At 52.9% G+C, this 19,044-nt stretch overlaps 1 protein-coding gene across 1 annotated transcript in view; it reads right to left on the minus strand.

Moving 5' to 3' along the window:
* Nucleotides 1-19,044, minus strand: part of PTPN14 (protein tyrosine phosphatase non-receptor type 14) — a 100,994-nt gene that overhangs the window by 42,730 nt on the left and 39,220 nt on the right. Inside the window, exons 6-9 of the mRNA XM_066595064.1 lie at nt 15,658-15,728; nt 14,100-14,187; nt 10,447-10,535; nt 8,209-8,296 (exon numbers count right to left, since the gene is read on the minus strand). Of these exons, the coding sequence (XP_066451161.1) occupies nt 8,209-8,296; nt 10,447-10,535; nt 14,100-14,187; nt 15,658-15,728 (336 nt within the window). The remainder of the gene's footprint in view (nt 1-8,208; nt 8,297-10,446; nt 10,536-14,099; nt 14,188-15,657; nt 15,729-19,044) is intronic.

The raw sequence follows: 19,044 nt of genomic DNA on the forward strand, positions 1-19,044 counted from the left end.
AAAGTTGGAGGAAGAGAGGTGGACCTATCTCTCTGGAAAGAGAGACATGGCTTGGGTGCCTTCTGAGAGCAAAGGGGGGAGACCGTATGGTCCCTACCGACACCCGGGCAGGACACAGGTCATAGGAATGTGGTCCGTCTTTGCTGGAGAGGCAATGATACATGCCCCCCGAGGGCAAGGGTAGTGGAGCTTCTGCTGAAGATGGGCTTCAGGGCAGTTGACATCTTTACCCTGATCCATCCTTACGGCACGTCTGAGTTTGACATCAGCTTCGTTCGCCCAGAGGGCCTAGAAATCTTCTGGGGGAATTACGAGCTGGTGAAAAACGAGCCCGGCTGGCGAGACTTTGCCATCCAGGTGGTGTCTCGCCAGAACGGTATCAAGAAGGTGACCGTTTTGACTCATAACAAGTCACTTTCTTGCTTTGACATCATGACGTGGCTCAGTAGGTACGGAGAGGTGACGGAGATGCCAAAAAAAGAACAGGGATGAGCACGGCATATGGTCCGGGGCCTGGACGTTCATGGTCAAGCTGAAGCGTTCAGGTAACTCAGTGGCTCACATACCATCTGCAGCCTTCCTCGGCAGGGATCGTATCTTGGCCTTTTACCAGGGGCAGCCGAAGCTCTGCCACAGGTGCGGCGACCCCTCACACTTGAGCGCCGCTTGTAAGACCTTGAAGTGCGCTCTGTGTGGGGGTCTGGGTCATCTAGCTGCCTCCTGTGCGGAGATTAGGTGTAACCTGTGTGGTGACCTCGGTCACCCATTCAGTCGCTGTCCATGTTCCTTTGCCAATGCGGTCTCAGCACCTACGGATGGGGGTCATGATGTGGTCTCCGGGGGTGAGGGGACTAGCAGAGGTGGAGGAGCTCAGGAGCCAGGGAAGAACCGGCAAAAGACGCCTGCGGAGCAGAGGCATCAGGAGAAATGCAGACGGAGCAGGGAACTGACAGGAGCGCCCACAGCAGGTGGGTCGATGGTGGCCCCTGTTCCAGAAGCAAATCTCACGGCTGAGGCTTTGAGGGACAGCGATTTAGATGAGGAGGACAGGAGGATCCAGAGGGAGGAGACCAACTCTGCAGATTCCTCCCACTGTGAAAGTGTGGATGAGGAAGGCAAGAGGTGGCTAGAGAAACGGCGTAAGCTAGGTGCCACGAGGAGGAAACGAAGGGGGGATTCAAGATCTTCTCACACCCCGGACCAAGTACTGGAAGAAAAAGCCTGCTCACCTCCAGTTGGACTCTCCAATAGGTTCCGAGCCCTCCGAGACATCTCTTCCTCCTCTTCTTTCCTAGGGCAAAGGAAGGGTCAACAGGGGGCGCTGAGTCTCCACCTCGTGAAGGCATAGTTCCTTCCGGGGTGGAGGCTACTCTGGAACCTGGAAACAAGGACGATGGGGTCAGGGGATCCCCTGCTATGGACACATCTGTGTCCAAAAAAAGAGGCAAGGGGCTTTCTTCTGACCCCGAGGAAGCGGGTGTGAGGAAGAAAGCCGTCTAATTTAATCACTCATGATGGCGGCACTCACTCCGCTGACTCTAGCATCAATTAACGTTGCCAGCATTAAGTCGGATACGGCTAGATTTGCGGCCTTTGATTTTCTCGGCCGCGTTGAAGCCGACATTTTATTTTTGCAGGAGACCAGGCTGTCCGATTTGGCAGCTATACATAAGGCAAAAAGGGAGTGGAGGTCAGGCCCTTCCTACTGGTCTCTTGCGGCCGAGCCGTATAGCGGAGTGGCGGTCCTTTTCACCGCAGCGGTTGAATGCCGACGAGTTATTGAATTAGAAATGGGAAGGTGCCTGATCTTAGATGTCCTCATGAAGGGACAAGAATTAAGACTTGTCAACATCTATGGTCCCCAGTCAAAAAAGGACAGGAAGAGTCTCTTTATGAGGATCAAGCCCTACCTTTTTACCAGCCGCCAAGTTGTCTTTGGAGGTGACTTTAATGCAGTCACAAGAGCCCGCGATAGGGGAGGCTCTGGAGACAGGCGGTTGACTTTTGACAGCGTCGCACTTAATAGCGTAGCTAGCGAGGCTCGCCTGGTGGATGTCCACATCCGGCACACCCCAGGCCACGAGGGGTTCACCTATTATAGAGGTCAGAGCAGGTCTAGAATAGACAGGTTTTATTTGAAGGAGGAAGCCATCTCTTCACCAGTGTCCGTTGTTGAGGTGGAATTCTCCGACCACTGTCTAATATTGTTTTCTCTGAATGTTGCAGAGACCCCCCGGATGGGCAGAGGTTTTTGGAGACTGAATTCATCACTCCTGGAGGAAGCAGAGATAAGACAGTCCTTTGAGGATTTTCTGCAGAGCCAGGTACCATTACTGGATCTCTGTAGCAGTAAGTCAGAGTGGTGGGAGATGTTCAAGAGGAGGGCGGCGAGGTTCTTCCGAGAGCTCTCCAACCTCAGATGCCTGGACAGGTACCGCCTGTACAACGGCCTGAGGAGGAAACTCGAACATCTCGTTTCGACTGGAGGTAGCCGCGAGGAGATCTCCAGAGTGAAATCTTTGCTCAAGAAGTGCCAGTACGATAGACACACATCCTTGGTTTTTGAGAGGGATTTCGGGAAGTACCGCTCGCCCGACCCTTACAGAAACTGTAGGATGTCAGTGAATAGTAAAGTGGTCACTGGACTGATCGATAGTACAGGATCCCTGAATCGATCCAGATCAGGGATTTTGGAGGTCGTCAGATCCTACTACTCGCAACTCTTGGGAAAGAGGGATCTAGATTCGGAAGTGATGTCGGCTTTCCTGGCTGAAACTGTCCCTGAGCCAGGGGTAGACACCTCTCGATGTTTTGACAGGAGAGATCAGAATAGAGGAAGTTAAACTGGCGATTGATGGGCTTCAGCTCAAAAAAAATAAAAAAAATCAAAAAAAAAAAATCGCCAGGACCGGATGGCCTAACATCCGAGTATTATAAGACCTTCAAGGACCTCTTGAGTCCCCTCTTGACGGAGGTATTAAATGAGTGTCTTTCCTCGGGCACTCTGCCAAAGTCAATGAGGAGGTCAGCTTTGATCCTTCTGTCAAAGGGTAAAGACTCGAGCCGTATTGAGAACTGGCGTCCCATAGCGCTTCTCAATACGGACAGGAAGGTTCTGGCAAAAGTGCTGCTTAATCGGCTGGTCAAGTTTGCACCCCGGCTCCTCTCGGGGGCCCAGCATTGCTCTGTTCCAGGCCGTAGCACCTTTAGCGCTGTTCTCGGTGTCCGGGAGGCAGTGGAGCAGGGTAGGGCTCGTCACTGGGAGGGGTACTTGCTGTCCTTGGATCAGGCCAAAGCGTTTGATCGGCTTAACCACGAGTACCTCTGGTCGGTCCTTCTGAGATACGGCCTGCCAGTGAGGTTTGTTGATTGGCTGCGAACATTGTATGCAGGGGCTGAGACTTTCCCGCTGGTGAACGGTTGGCTTGGCCGCCCTTTGGAGGTGGGGTCCGGTGTCCGTCAGGGCTGTCCTCTAAGTCCCCTGTTGTATGCGTTTGCGATAGATCCCTTCCTTAGGAGGGTTGATCGTGGACCTATAGCAGGGGTCGGGATGGACCGGGCGGTGCCGGAGGCTACCCTGAGGGCAGTGGCATACGCCGATGATGTCACGCTCTTTGTATCCTCAAGGGAGGAGGCGGAGTTTGTGGTATCAGAGGTGGATGGCTACTCAGAGGCATCTGGGTCCAGGGTCAACTGCGATAAGTGCGAAAGTCTCTGGTTAGGAAGGGGGGATCCTGTGTTTGATCTCCCGGACACTCTTCCGGTGCCCCAGACTTCAGCAAAAGTTCTTGGCATCAAATTTGGCCAGGGGGATTACCCCATGCAAAATTGGGTAGACAGGCTGGACGGTGCCACTCAGAAGGTCAATCAGTAAAGGGTTGGTCTTTAACCCTTCAGGAAAGAGTTAGCCTGATCAAAACATACCTGCTCCCTTTATTCATCTACCTGGGCAGCGTATGCATTTTGCCAGAACCTCTCTGGACCCGGGTCTACAACCTGTTCTTCCTAAATGTTGTGGGGGAACAGGTTGAACCTGATCAGGAGAGATGTAACGTACCGCACGAGGAGACTAGGGGGGGTTGTCTATGGTCAACCCTGTGGTGTTTCTTGTAGACACCTTTTTTTAAGATCAACATAGGCAACCTCTGGCAAGAGAGGGCTCCTCTGTGGGTCTACTCCTGCCGGGGATGGTTTCGGCCTTTCTTCCAGGAATGGGAGACAGGAGGGCGAGTGAAGGACCTTCGCACGCAGCACGGATATCTCCCGGCTTACGCTACCTTGGTTCTGAAGGTGATACGCCGGTGGGGTCTGGGGATGTGGGAGATCAGGACTCTGACGAGGAGGCTCCTCGACGAAAGAGTCTTGTTGACCCATTTCCAGAAGCCCCTGGCGCTCAAGGACTGCCCAAGTCGGGACCTGGAGGGAGGGTTACGTTTACTGAATTCAACCCGGGTCCCCTTGAAGTTTTGGGACTTGGCTTTGCGCTGCTTTCACGGGAGACTGTATGCAAGGGGTAACTTGAAGAGCAGGCCTCTGATTGACAGGGGTTGCCCCCGTCAGGAGTGCAGCGACGTGCTGTAAAGCATGGAGCATTTCCTGCTTCAGTGCCCCTTTAATACAGAGGTATACCAACGGGTAGGGGTCTCCATAGGCTGGCGTCAGCTGGCACACCTCTCCTACGCGGAGTGGGCTTATGGAGCCTTCAGAGGTCTTGGTGGCAGGGATCGCTGCATTTTATTTCTAGTTAGCCTAGTGGTCAGGTTCCACATCTGGAGTGCACAGTGTTCAATCTCGACGGAACTGAAAGTCCTCCCCGTGGATACGGTCTGTAGGAACATCCTGGGTGACCTGGTGAAGGTGCGTTCTGTGGAGTATGAGAGGCTGGGCACATCTAAGGCTTCTCTCCTATGGAGAGGGCTTGTTTTTTGTTAGGGACAGTCTTTTCTTAATCTTCTAGGGGCAGAGTAGAGAGAAAGGAGGGACAGGATAGGGAGAGAGGAGGGATAGGGCAGGGACAGTTTCTATGAAGGGTCAGACTGAGGGTCAGACTAAGGACAGTCTAGGGCAAATTAGGGAGAGAATAGGGAGACCCTTTTCTTTAAATTCAAGGGATAGTACATTGTGATGTCTGTGCCCGGCTTATTACCTCCAATCCCGGTGGGGGGCTGTGAGTGCACCATGAAGCCTTTTGTTTTGATTTGGGCAAAATGGAATGAAGTAGGGCTGCAGGAGAGCCGACCTTAGGCTTTGGGTTATGTATATAGTATATATTATGTATGTTGGTTATTGGAGTGTATTATGGTTTTGTATATATTCACGTTTTGGGTGGTAGGTAGGTTGGGTGGGGAGTTGGGGGGAGTGGGGTTCACGCCTTGAGCCGTAGCCTGGCACGTCCCGAACATTGAACTGTGGGCACGGACTGGTGGAGCGGGCATGGCCCCCAGGCTGCGGCGGGCACAGTGTGGTATTTATTAATAAAAACCCCTGGTGTGGCTGGGCACGTCCTGAACTAAGAACTCTGGGCACGGACTGTTGGAGCAGGCTTGGCCCCCAAGCTGCACTGGGGACCCAAAAAAAAAATAATTAAAAAAAAGCATATTTTTAGTTAGTTTTATGCCAGTTTGGCTCGGTCTTTCTGTTGGAATTTGGTCATTTATGTTGCTATTTCAGTTATTTATGTTGTGTTTATGTTATTGCTTCCATTTGTTCTGTGTGGGTGCAGTGCGGTACAGCTGGACCTGGAGTTATAGTTTACAGGGTTTATGTAGTTATAGTTTCCTTAGTTTTATACTTTAGGTATATACCTGTATATTGTGTTATATGTTGAGTGTGTATGTGTGTGGGTGTGTACGGCGGGGGGAAGCCCGGATATGGACATTTACTTTGTTTATGGATCACGGACTGTGGGGGAAGGGCCTTATATTGCTTTATATGGTTATTCCAAAATAAAAAATAATATCCAGTGTAGCGCTTCACGGGATGAAGGATAAATGAGATGTATCTTACTACACCATAAGGTGAAGTTTTATTGCAACGCGTTTCAACCCTATAAAGGGCCTTTTTCAAGCATGCTTACAATACATCTCATTTATCCTTCATCCCGTGAAGCGCTACACTGGATACTATTTTTTATTTTGGACTTTCATTTATACTGGGTTCCCTAGCAGTAGGGACCCCAGATATCCTAGCAGCTCTCTGGACAGGATTGGGAAGGAGGATCGTTCAATCCATTTATTTACAGGCTATCCCGGAATTGGAGGTACTAGTGAGTTAACCCATCCCAGGGATACTCACTAAGTACCGGGTAAGTCATTTTTCTTCATTTTCTGATCACCTTACCATTTAGCACTGCAGGAGCGCTATTACTGATCCCGACACCATTGTCATTTATATGGTTATTCTTATTGTTACAGTTTGTCTTTGTTGTGTTTTTTACTTTTATAATGAAAGATCTACAGGATGTAACTCAGGATCAGTACAGGATAAGTAATGTATGTACACAGTGACTCCACCAGCAGAATAGTGAGTGCAGCTCTGCAGTATAATACACGATGTAACTCAGGGTCAGTACTGGATAAGTAATGTATGTACACAGTGACTCCACCAGCAGAATAGTGAGTGCAGCTCTGGGGTATAATACAGGATGTAACTCAGGAGCAGTACAGGATAAGTAATGTATGTATACAGTGACTCCACCAGCAGAATAGTGAGTGCAGCTCTGGGGTATAATACAGGATGTAACTCAGGGTCAGTACAGGATAAGTAATGTATGTATACAGTGACTCCACCAGCAGAATAGTGAGTGCAGCTCTGGGGTATAATACAGGATGTAACTCAGGGTCAGTACAGGATAAGTAATGTATGTACACAGTGACTCCACCAGCAGAATAGTGAGTGCAGCTCTGGAGTATAATACAGGATGTAACTCAGGATCAGTACAGGATAAGTAATGTATGTATACAGTGACTCCACCAGCAGAATAGTGAGTGCAGCTCTGGAGTATAATACAGGATGTAACTCAGGATCAGTACAGGATAAGTAATGTATGTACACAGTGACTCCACCAGCAGAATAGTGAGTGCAGCTCTGGAGTATAATACAGGATGTAACTCAGGATCAGTACAGGATAAGTAATGTATGTATACAGTGACTCCACCAGCAGAATAGTGAGTGCAGCTCTGGAGTATAATACAGGATGTAACTCAGGATCAGTACAGGATAAGTAATGTATGTACACGGTGACTCCACCAGCAGAATAGTGAGTGCAGCTGTGCAGTATAATACAGGATGTAACTCAGGATCAGTACAGGATAAGTAATGTATGTACACGGTGACTCCACCAGCAGAATAGTGAGTGCAGCTCTGGGGTATAATACAGGATGTAACTCAGGATCAGTACAGGATAAGTAATGTATGTACACGGTGACTCCACCAGCAGAATAGTGAGTGCAGCTCTGCAGTATAATACAGGATGTAACTCAGGGTCAGTACAGGATAAGTAATGTATGTACACAGTGACTCCACCAGCAGAATAGTGAGTGCAGCTCTGGGGTATAATACAGGATGTAACTCAGGATCAGTACAGGATAAGTAATGTATGTACACAGTGACTCCACCAGCAGAATAGTGAGTGCAGCTCTGCAGTATAATACAGGATGTAACTCAGGGTCAGTACAGGATAAGTAATGTATGTACACAGTGACTCCACCAGCAGAATAGTGAGTGCAGCTCTGGGGTATAATACAGGATGTAACTCAGGGTCAGTACAGGATAAGTAATGTATGTACACAGTGACTCCACCAGCAGAATAGTGAGTGCAGCTCTGCAGTATAATACATGATGTAACTCAGGAGCAGTACAGGATAAGTAATGTATGTACACAGTGACTCCAACAGCAGAATAGTGAGTGCAGCTCTGCAGTATAATACATGATGTAACTCAGGATCAGTACAAGATAAGTAATGTATGTACACAGTGACTCCACCAGCAGAATAGTGAGTGCAGCTCTGGGGTATAATACAGGATAAGTTATGCATGAACACAGTGACTCCCCTTTTTACGTCCCTTGCACTCTGGTGATGAGGAGTGCAGATGATATTTTTTGGTATTACGTTTTAACAGTAAATCTATTGTTCAGTTTTGTTCATTATGAAAGGGGTGAAAAAAAAAAGCAGGAATGTGCGGGGTGGGGGGGGATTAGTCACGTACCGTGTGAAAAAAGACGCTCTCCTCCTTTCGGTTGAGCTCCAGCACAATCGCTGACTTGTTGTGTGTGATATTCCCGATGTCATTCCACCTGGAGACAAGATCTCAGTTAGCGCTGCCAAGATGACATTCCGACATTCCGCAGTCACGCCAGCGATATCTCCGCCGTCCAGCCTCCAGCTTGGCAGCTCGCGGGGCAGATTACCACTGGGATGCTTTCAAGAGCGATTCATCTCCGCGCGGCTACAGCCTATCTCCAGCCGACCATGTCAGACACAGAGGCGCTCTATTCATCCACTTGCTAGTGGCAAGATTAGGCAGAAGCATCGCCGTGTTGTAGGCTGCGTGCAGATAAGAGGCGGCCGAGGGGCGCTGCCCCGACCGCCCGCTGAAGCTCCTGCACTCATCATCACATTACTTTACACTGCGGGCGGATATAACAGCCCTCATCCTGAGATGTGGGACAACACCGCAATAGCGAGACGTAATGCATCCCTTCTGGAAGTCACGAAGCGATTGCTGCGACGTCTGCGGCGCCCAGTCATGGACACTCGCATGTAGGTCATCCCCTCCGACTCACCGGACCCCAAAGTATCCATTAGGGACAACCAGCAATACGGAGACAGCTTGTAGGTTTTACGGGAGCGCAGCGGCGGGGTGTTTGCCCTTCATCAGTGTGCAGTAGGTTTCTGGCTTGGCTCACAAGAGGCCTGGGATGGTGGTCAGAAACGCCATCTTTTCTCCTTAGGGAGACACCTTATAAGGCCAGTCATGCTCCTCTGGGTAATATGCAAATAAGGGAGACAGAACAATACCTTTAGCCAAGCCAGAAAACTACTGCACACTGATGAGGGGCAAACACCCCGAAACAGCAGTCTGTGAATGGATCCTGGCTTGGCTTTCAATTCGCAGTCATTGTTACAAGACTAGCCGGGGTCTCACTGCCAACCGCGGGGGGTCTCTCATGTAACGTTGTGGAGAGTATACCGAGAATTGCGCGATCGAGGAAAGCATCCAGCTGTAGGGGATCCTGCGGACGGAAACAACTCATCACTGAAAGGGGTCGGAGGAGGATGTCAGGAATCGTTCTGACCAACAGGCTGCACAGTCAGCTGAATACAACGCTGGAGCTCCAACTAACGTGTCCGAACGCACAACTCGCCGTTCCTCCTCACGGATGGTATAACAGCGGGCGACCAGTTCCAGCGCCATTGTGTCTAAGAGAAACAGACTCCAGCGGGCAAAAGAGATTGATACATTCCCAGCATGGCGCTGACACATTGTAACACGAAGGGGTATCTACGTCCCTTAGGCTCTATTCACATCATGTCACGCAGTATGACTGCAGTATATGGCAGAGAGGTCTGCCATTAGGTATAATGAAACAAAGGTCCGGTCCGTGCCGCCAGCAAAGCAAACGGATTGTTTCCAGCAAGAGAAACCAAGTGACCCTGTAGACATGAGACCTTGTAGGGGCCAACAAACATACGTGATGTTACAGCAGCTTGTGGACCTACGCAGGGTCCTTCATCAAGGCATAATGAAACGGATCTGAAAAGGTGTGTGTATATATATATTATGTATACACACACACGTGCAGGGGGGGGGGGATTAATTAGCACTTAGAGGAATACTACAAGAGAAATACAAACATAGATGTGAAGGTCTTATGGTCCCTGAATTAGTGTTAGGAGGTCTTTAGGTCAATAGATCATCATCTCCGAACACTAATTCAGGGACCATAAGACCTTCACATCTATGTTTGTATTTCTCTTGTAGTATTCCTCTAAGTGCTAATTAATCCCCCCCCCCGCGCCTTATCAGAAGTATATGTGTGTATACACCTCTTCATCAAGGTATAATGAAATGGATCCGAAGGACCCTGTGAGGTCTGAAAGCTCACATTAACATCATGTGTTTTTGTTCTCATATCTACATGACTTGGTTTCTCTTGCTGTGATCGTTCGGCACCATGGAGTGATGCGGGGCGGACAACAGATCCTGAGATCTAAAACGGAAGCTGCTCTGCCGGGGTGCAGAGATGTCATGGAGGGCGCCGGCCGATGCCCACCGTGAACGCACAGAGCGTTACACCGTATAGGACCGCACCCTCTTCCCATACGGCCGGGCTGACCGCGGTGCGCGCCGGATGCTTTCCCTGTGAATTGCGCTGAACACGTTGACATAACGAGCCGTACGCAGAGCCTCAGTAAGACCCGCGGTGCTGCCGGACGCGCTTACCTGTACGATGCCGTGGCTTTTCCAAGACTGTCGCCAACAAAGATCCCCATGAAGAAAATCCAGAGGTTGACGTCGTTGCTGTGACCGTCCTGCAGGGCCAAAGATGGGAGAAGTGTCAGTATACGGTGCAGGTGACAATCAGCCCAGCAGGACGCCCCCCACCTTCACTGCTGGCCTTAGGGGGTGCGATCTGTGACAAGGGGCGCCGTGGAGTTCTACGTGTTCAGGGCCGCCATCATATACAACCGCGGCGCTCCGGCTCGCTGCTCGGGGCCAGATTGGCTATTTTACAGGAAGGATTCCCAGTGGGGCCGCCCGAGAGGAAGCAGGCGAGACGGGGCGATCCGCAGGCCGTACATGAGCCTCAGTCCACCATGCAGGGATAGTATAATGCCTCACCCCCCGCAGTATACACTGCACTCAGTATATACTGCACTCTCACAGCTGCTGTTGGCACGCCATCGCTCTGCAGAGGGCAGGTGCACATCGCCACCCCCTGGTGGTGCCACCTTGTCTGACAGTCCCCGACGCAGGAAGCAGAGACTGGATATTACTACAGCTCCAAAAACTTCAGCCTTGTAAAATCAGGGGAGGTAGAAGTCCATGTCATCTGCTGAAGTCTGCAAACGGCAGATAATACAATGCCTCTAGAGCGCCGCCTACAGGAAGGCAGCATTCCTGCACGTCAGCGGCAGACCTTTGAACAAGTCTTGTAATAATGACTGGGAATATCAGCCAAAGTCCCAGTCACTCTTACAAGGCCTGTTAAAAGGCTAACGCTGACGTGCAGGAATGCTGCCTTCCAATAGGTGGCGCTGCAGAGGTATTGTTCCATCTTCCCATTTGCATATTACCCAGAGGAGCTTGCACGGCCTTATAAGTCTCTTCGCTCCTTCTAGGTGTCTCCCTGCCGCTGTTAATCTGTCAGCAGTGCTGGGGTTCTCTAGCATCGGGAAGGAAGGACACCCCATCTTCTCCTCTGCCAGCAGGAGGCCCCGACGCACCCAGTGTTATTCGCCAGGTATATAGCACCGATACACAGAAATACGCTCATTGTCACAAGGAGTTGTGGTTTTGCTGCCAAGTTCACCATGCGGTTCCATCTAAATCCGCGTATGCGGGGCTGCACCGTGGGTTTAGAGGGGGGATCCTCGCTGCGCGGACCCTTAGATTCTCTCTATGGCGGCTTTATTCAGCGTTTTATCACTATGACGCCGCCTGCAGACGGGCGGAAATTCCGCGGGAAATCCTGGAAGCTGCCATAGGATTGCGTTAACGAAATCTCGCGCGTCAAACAAACCGCGGCATGCTCTATTTCTGAGCGGGGCTCACAGAGCCGCGCACAGAAACGTCACTCACCGGCCGCCGGCTCCGCTCTGCGCATGCACCGGCTGCCAGCCCATGAAAGAGTCTGGGCCGCGGGAGAGGTGAGTTCCGCGCTGCTCTCTGCAGACGCTCGAGTCGGGTCCTGCTGCAAGAATTCTCGCTGCCATATCCGACCCGGCCGTCTGCAGGCGGCCTAACTGGAGGAGACGCCAGAAAAATTGCTGCACGGGGCGCCATCTACCCGGATCGGCCGGCGCGACCGCTGCTCAGTCACTGGGAGACCACGGGGATTATCCCACAACGATGCAACTATCACACCACTGAGCCCCTCAGTGACGCCCCCTACTGTGCTTCGAAGGGCACAACGATTTTTGTGGATTTTCATCTCTACGTTTTTATTTTGACATGGCCAACAATTCTGCGGCATTTGGGGTTTCCAGCAGGAACGATCACCACAATTCAAAAATCGAGAGAATTGGGTTTTTTTAGATTTTTCCACTTTTCCACAACAGAATTCTCAGAACTTCCCTCCTTTTCCCGGATGGAGCAGTAGTTGGATTTGTACCATTTCGGGGCACATGCAGCTTTTTAGTCGCTTTCACTGCATTTTTTGAGAGACGAAATGAGCGAAAAGAAAAAGAAAAGAGAGCGCACTTTGGCTCCGTTGTGTTGCCCTTTTATTGTTAACACGCCCCTGTAGGGCCCTTGTAGCTGCGATGCTATAATCATACTGATAATACACTGCAGTACTTGTGTACCTCAATGCATTATTGCTAATGACGGTAATCACAGGCTGTGTCCAATCCGGCAGTCGTTCAGTTGCCGTGGCAACCCATTGGCCCTGTGTAATTACATGGTGTCCGATGACTCCTTCTGTAAACCCTTTACATGCCACATTCAACAGTGATGGTGGCATGCAAGAGGTTAACAGCAGGGATCGGTGTTGTCATCGTTGTATGCTCAGCTTCTGGGCCCGCGCAGCCACAAGACGTAAACGTATGTCCATTCGCAGGAATGGCTTCCCAGCTGGAAACGAGCCCACTGACAGACGGTACGGTTTGTGGCCCTTCATGGTAGTCCTGGACGGTCCCATTAAGTCACGTTTCCTCCCCCACTTGAGTCGCAGTCCAACAGAAGTGAATGGTGAAGCTACGCCGCTCGTCCGACGATCCGCTTGGAACGTAACTTCCAACACGACTGCTGAACCATCAAAATGCATCCAGTTTAAAGTGACCCTCCAGCTTCAGGACAACATTCTGTCCGGGACCGTCAGGGAGGAGGGGCAGCTGTTCTCTTTCGGGCCTCTGGTCTTGTTTTTGGTCATCCAAGATGGCCGACAGTCTTCAGAGTGTATTGATAGTGTTAGACTACCTGCTCTCCGATTCACATGATCAGCGCTGGCCAATCAGAGAGCAGAGCACACTAGGCAGTTAGAAATTGTGGTGGCCATCTTGGACAGCTGAAAATGAGGCCTGGCACAGCGGATCGGAGGGGCGGCAGCGGGCACCTGCAGGCAGCACACCCCTTCCTGCAGCGGGACACAGTTTAGCCCCGAACTGGGAGGGTTGCTTTAAATTGTCCTTCCAATTCCATTCTTCACCCAGACATAAGAGCAGCGGGTGCGCCCCCGCCGGGCGGTACAACTTCTGAAGGCACCATTTAACCCCTTAGAGGCCCACCCATGACTAGGTGGGCTGTAAATAGACGGCCACTGCATATACCGAGTATGGGGCGGACACGGGAGCCGAACCCGCTGCATATATGGCGGTTACCAGCGGTCTCCGATAGCCAACAGCCATGATCATGCCGTACAGCGAAACCATTCCATAAACAGCCGCAGCATTCAGATGGCGTCCTCACGCCACATGCACTGTGGTCCACAAGATGGCCTCACGTGGGCGCCGCGCTCCACAACTTCAGACATGCACATTAGAAACCCCATCAGCAGTGCATGGATACAGTCTTGTGGAGCGCGATGCGAGGACGCGGTGAGGACGCCATCTGAACGCTCCGGCTACTTAAAGAATGATTTTACTGTATGTGGCAGCATGAAAAGGGGCGCAAATCCCCAAAACGGTCGCATCTCACCCCTGGAAATGTCCAGAGTTTAATCCGAGTGACAGTAAGTATAACCCGTCTGCAGCGCGGTCGGTCGCGGATCTCTAGAAGGACCATAAATCGGCCGCGCACATCTAGACTGACTGGCACTGATCGAGGACAGCAGCATGATCGGCTCCGACTCCTCGCATCAGCCAGACACACGGTGTGCAGTACCAGCAGTGACCGATAGGGGGCAGCCTGGAGTCACGCCCTCACTGTATAAGTACCTTTACGTGGAAACACTCCTGCCCGTATCCCTCCAGATGCTCCGCCTCCTTTATGTAGTGAATCTCCGCTTCTTCCGGAGACATCCCACTACGAAGAAGAGAAAGGCGTCAGCTGAGGACGATGGGAGAAAAACATCAACTATTCGCTACGGCCGCGTGATTAGAAGGTCCGGCGCCACAACAACACGGAATAAGGGAAGCCACCGCATGGGACGGGCATTAAACCAAGATGTGGCACACCGAGGAGTAAACCTCTCGGGATGCGGAGCCTCCATAGGTGCTTCTCCTCACCAGAGGCCGGCCGTCTGTGCAGCGACTGCAGGAGCGCTGAGGTCACCACTAAGGTCGCGGCGCTCGTGCCGAGCGTTTACACAGAAGGTCCTGCCAGCGACTCGCGGGCTTCTGGTCCGCTTCACCTCCTACGAGCAGCGGGGAGCGTTCACACAGGATGAGAAGCCGGCGAGCCAACGAGGTGAACGCCGACAGGAAGATCCGTCTAAACAATCGCTTCACACCAAACAATTATCGCTCAAATGAATTTTCAGCGCCAATCGTTACGTGTAAACGGGCCTTCAGCGCTACAATGTAAGTTCTGTAGACCCTGAACCAGCAGGGGGTGAGATCAGAAAACTGAGCGACTGCTTGCTTACAGTGAATGGAGGTGGCAGGGGAGAACGTTCACCGGCCGCCCCGCCGCCACGCTGGCCGCTCTGAGCGATCGTCGCTCCTGTGCAACAGCCATGAGCTTCACCAGACGCGCATCCGATAATCTGGCACACGGCTCACCTGATTGTTGGGCTGTCAAAAAAGTGTAAATAATCAGCCGACAAACGAGGAAGCGCTCATTCATTGGCCGATCGGCCCCTTTAGGCCAAAATCCCTGCTGGCCACACAGGCGTTTCTCTGTGTGAACAGGAAGACGTACAGGATGGAAAAGGACTGCGTTAACGACTTCCTGGCTACAGGGGATCCTCCGCCATGTGTAAACGCCAAAACCGAGCGCCGGCCAGCTTTGTCAATGCGCGCTGGTTAAGAAGCAGCCGAGGACTGTACCGTGTAAAAGGGCCCTAAGATAGTGGTTGAGGGGGGGGTCGCTCCTCCTGGATCCCTGTAAAGACGGACCCAGAATAAACGCCGCCGCCCTTCTCTCTTCTGCCGCCGCCCTGCAATCCAACATGGCCGACTCTTCTTCCCCAACAACTGCAGCATTAAATGCACAATCCCCAATATGGCGGACATTTATCTCATGTGGAGGGGGGGGGGTCCTTAAAGGGGGTTTCCACAGATGATACACGGGCACTGAGCCCCCCCAGGAACCACAAGGTCAGTTGTCCGCGAGCGTCCATAGTGAATGGCGCTACATCTCCATCGGTCCCATATAAGTGACTGGCGAGGTGGTCACACATGCATCGCTCCCCCATTCACTAGATGAACTCTAGGACCGTCATTCTTCTGATTCCGGGGGTCCCTGCGGTCAGCCCCCCAGCAGACCCCATTAAATGTAGATGACACTTCCCCTTTAAGGGTCTTAGGATGACATTCTCATTCGTCGTCTCACCTCAGAGCCTTGTGCTCCACGGCCACCTTGTGAAGCAGATCCTCCAGCAGAGCTTTGTCCTGGGTCCAGCCCTGTAAGAAAACAGAATGGCAGACTAAGACGGGCGGATAATCGCATTATCACTGGCATACGTATGGCGCAGGACGTCCGCTGAGATGGCACTACCGCTCTACAGGGGTTGGAGGGGCTTAGAAACTAGATCGCCACGTCTGGCCAAGGACGGCTGATTTTACAGTTTACTTACAATGATACTCAGCTGCAATACCGGATGTGGCCAGAGCCAAAGGTGGCACCGTTTCCGGGGGAAGAAGAAAAAAAGCTTTTGCATAGCCTTAAATTTAAAGGATCCTGCTATCGCACCAATCCTGCGTGGGGCCGGAGTGGGCCAGACACACCTAGTAAAACGCCGTCCGCTGTAGACATGTGCAACGACCGGGCGGCAAACAATGCCAACAAAAGTAGCTGGAACTGATCATCGTTTGGTCATCGGGTCCAGCTGCTGATCTTTCCATGTAAAAGGGCCATAAGCGAGTGGCTGTTGCAGGTGGAGGTACGACGCTCGGGACACGACGCAGCAGATGGAGGAAGCGTTGCGGCGCTCGGGACACGACGCAGCAGATGGAGGAAGCGTTGCGGCGCTCGGGACACGGCGCAGCAGATGGAGGAAGCGGTGCGGCGCTCGGGACACGGCGCAGCAGATGGAGGAAGCGGTGCGGCGCTCGGGACACGGCGCAGCAGATGGAGGAAGCGGTGCGGCGCTCGGGACACGGCGCAGCAGATGGAGGAAGCGGTGCGGCGCTCGGGACACGGCGCAGCAGATGGAGGAAGCGGTGCGGCGCTCGGGACACGGCGCAGCAGATGGAGGAAGCGGTGCGGCGCTCGGGACACGGCGCAGCAGATGGAGGAAGCGGTGCGGCGCTCGGGACACGGCGCAGCAGATGGAGGAAGCGGTGCGGCGCTCGGGACACGGCGCAGCAGATGGAGGAAGCGGTGCGGCGCTCGGGACACGGCGCAGCAGATGGAGGAAGCGGTGCGGCGCTCGGGACACGGCGCAGCAGATGGAGGAAGCGGTGCGGCGCTCGGGACACGGCGCAGCAGATGGAGGAAGCGGTGCGGCGCTCGGGACAGGGCGCAGCAGATGGAGGAAGCGGTGCGGCGCTCGGGACAGGGCGCAGCAGATGGAGGAAGCGGTGCGGCGCTCGGGACAGGGCGCAGCAGATGGAGGAAGCGGTGCGGCGCTCGGGACAGGGCGCAGCAGATGGAGGAAGCGGTGCGGCGCTCGGGACAGGGCGCAGCAGATGGAGGAAGCGGTGCGGCGCTCGGGACACGGCGCAGCAGATGGAGGAAGCGGTGCGGCGCTCGGGACACGGCGCAGCAGATGGAGGAAGCGGTGCGGCGCTCGGGACACGGCGCAGCAGATGGAGGAAGCGGTGCGGCGCTCGGGACACGGCGCAGCAGATGGAGGAAGCGGTGCGGCGCTCGGGACACGGCGCAGCAGATGGAGGAAGCGGTGCGGCGCTCGGGACACGGCGCAGCAGATGGAGGAACCCAAGTGCACAATATTTAATTTACAATAATAAGAGAACGATGAAATAACTAGAGATTTTTCTGTTCGAGAACCCGGCGCCAGCGAAAACACAGGACTAGTAATACCGCGGTGACATCAGGGACGCTCAACTAACATGGGCAGTGCTTCACCCAAGGACAGGTTACAGAATGTAGCTCACAGCTTCCACTTTGGACCCACCGCTCGTCCTGCGCCGCGCTTCCTCTGCCCGTCCTGCGCCATGGGTCCGACCACATTCCACCAAGCCTCCCTTCCAGCTGCAGCGCTCTGGGGCACCTCCAGCTCTGCTCCCCGCTGTGGCGCAGCACTCACAGCCCTCTTACAGGTCAACAAGTCGGTTTTAAGATGGTGCTAAGATGCGGTACCCAAGGGACAAGATCTTTCCTAGAAGGACTGCGCTCCGTGCCGGGAGATTTACCACCATGAAGGAACCTTTCTTTTTGTTCCAAGCTTGTTTTATTCCCAAGACCTCGGCTACCACAACCTGCACATTAGGGTTGTTCTCTAGGAATGTCCCACTGAGGGCCGGACGCACCAACCGCGCTGCTGATCCGCTTCAGGTAAACTGTGATCGGCTGTCAAACTAGGTTTAAGCAAAATGCGTTGCACCAAATGTAAACCTAGAAGATGTGTATGGCGCACGGCGAATGGGGACCGAGTCAGGTGATCTTCCCAGCATTCATTGGCAGAATATAAACATGGCGGCTACCAGCAGCAATCGTGGCAATAACCTCACCGCCCAGGAACAGCCCATCGGGCTCTCGGATGACCATCGCCATCAATGAGCTTCAGCCACTAAAATATCGGGGCACAAAGTCGATCCGAGGATTGAACTCAGATTAGGATGTTCTTCTACTTGTTCGGACATGACGCCTTGTTCATCGCTGATCGAAAGCTTGGTGCAACCGGCTCTAAGAGAGTCACTGGCTCCTAGATGGGCACGCACCGGCTCTAAGAGAGTCATTGGCTCCTAGATGGGCACGCACCGGCTCTAAGAGAGTCATTGGCTCCTAGATGGGCACGCACCGGCTCTAAGAGAGTCATTGGCTCCTAGATGGGCACGCACCGGCTCTAAGAGAGTCATTGGCTCCTAGATGGGCGCGCACCGGCTCTAAGAGAGTCATTGGCTCCTAGATGGGCACGCACCGGCTCTAAGAGAGTCATTGGCTCCTAAATGGGCGCGCACCGGCTCTAAGAGAGTCATTGGCTCCTAGATGGGCACGCACCGGCTCTAAGAGAGTCATTGGCTCCTAGATGGGCACGCACCGGCTCTAAGAGAGTCATTGGCTCCTAGATGGGCACGCACCGGCTCTAAGAGAGTCATTGGCTCCTAGATGGGCGCGCACCGGCTCTAAGAGAGTCATTGGCTCCTAGATGGGCGCGCACCGGCTCTAGGAGTGGAACACATTGGACATGTCCGCTCCCCGATGCGATCATTATGTCCCCCTATAACACATTGTAGGTGCCAAGAAATATGGCGCTAAACCTGTATAGAGGCAACTGGATGAGGGGCAAACTAATAGGGGTAGAGAGGCTGCATCGGGGGCTCGGGGGGCCCTCTTACCCCAAATGAAGAGTCCAGCACTAGTGACGGCCATCCCCCCCCCGATGTCCATGAGCAGGTCTAGTGATGCGGCGCTCTGTGAACATGAGGGGGCGACGCGAATACCCGGGTGATAAGAACGTCTATTGTGATGAACCCACACGGGCCAACCTTGACTTCAAGGACGGCCACAACACGGCGGCAGCGTCTGTTCCACCCGAGGAGCACACCTCCGCTTCAATGGCTTTGAATAGATCTCTGAAGTTCTGCCAAGTAT

Source organism: Eleutherodactylus coqui, chromosome 3, assembly GCF_035609145.1.
Source record: "Eleutherodactylus coqui strain aEleCoq1 chromosome 3, aEleCoq1.hap1, whole genome shotgun sequence".
Taxonomy (NCBI): Eukaryota; Metazoa; Chordata; class Amphibia; order Anura; family Eleutherodactylidae; genus Eleutherodactylus; species Eleutherodactylus coqui.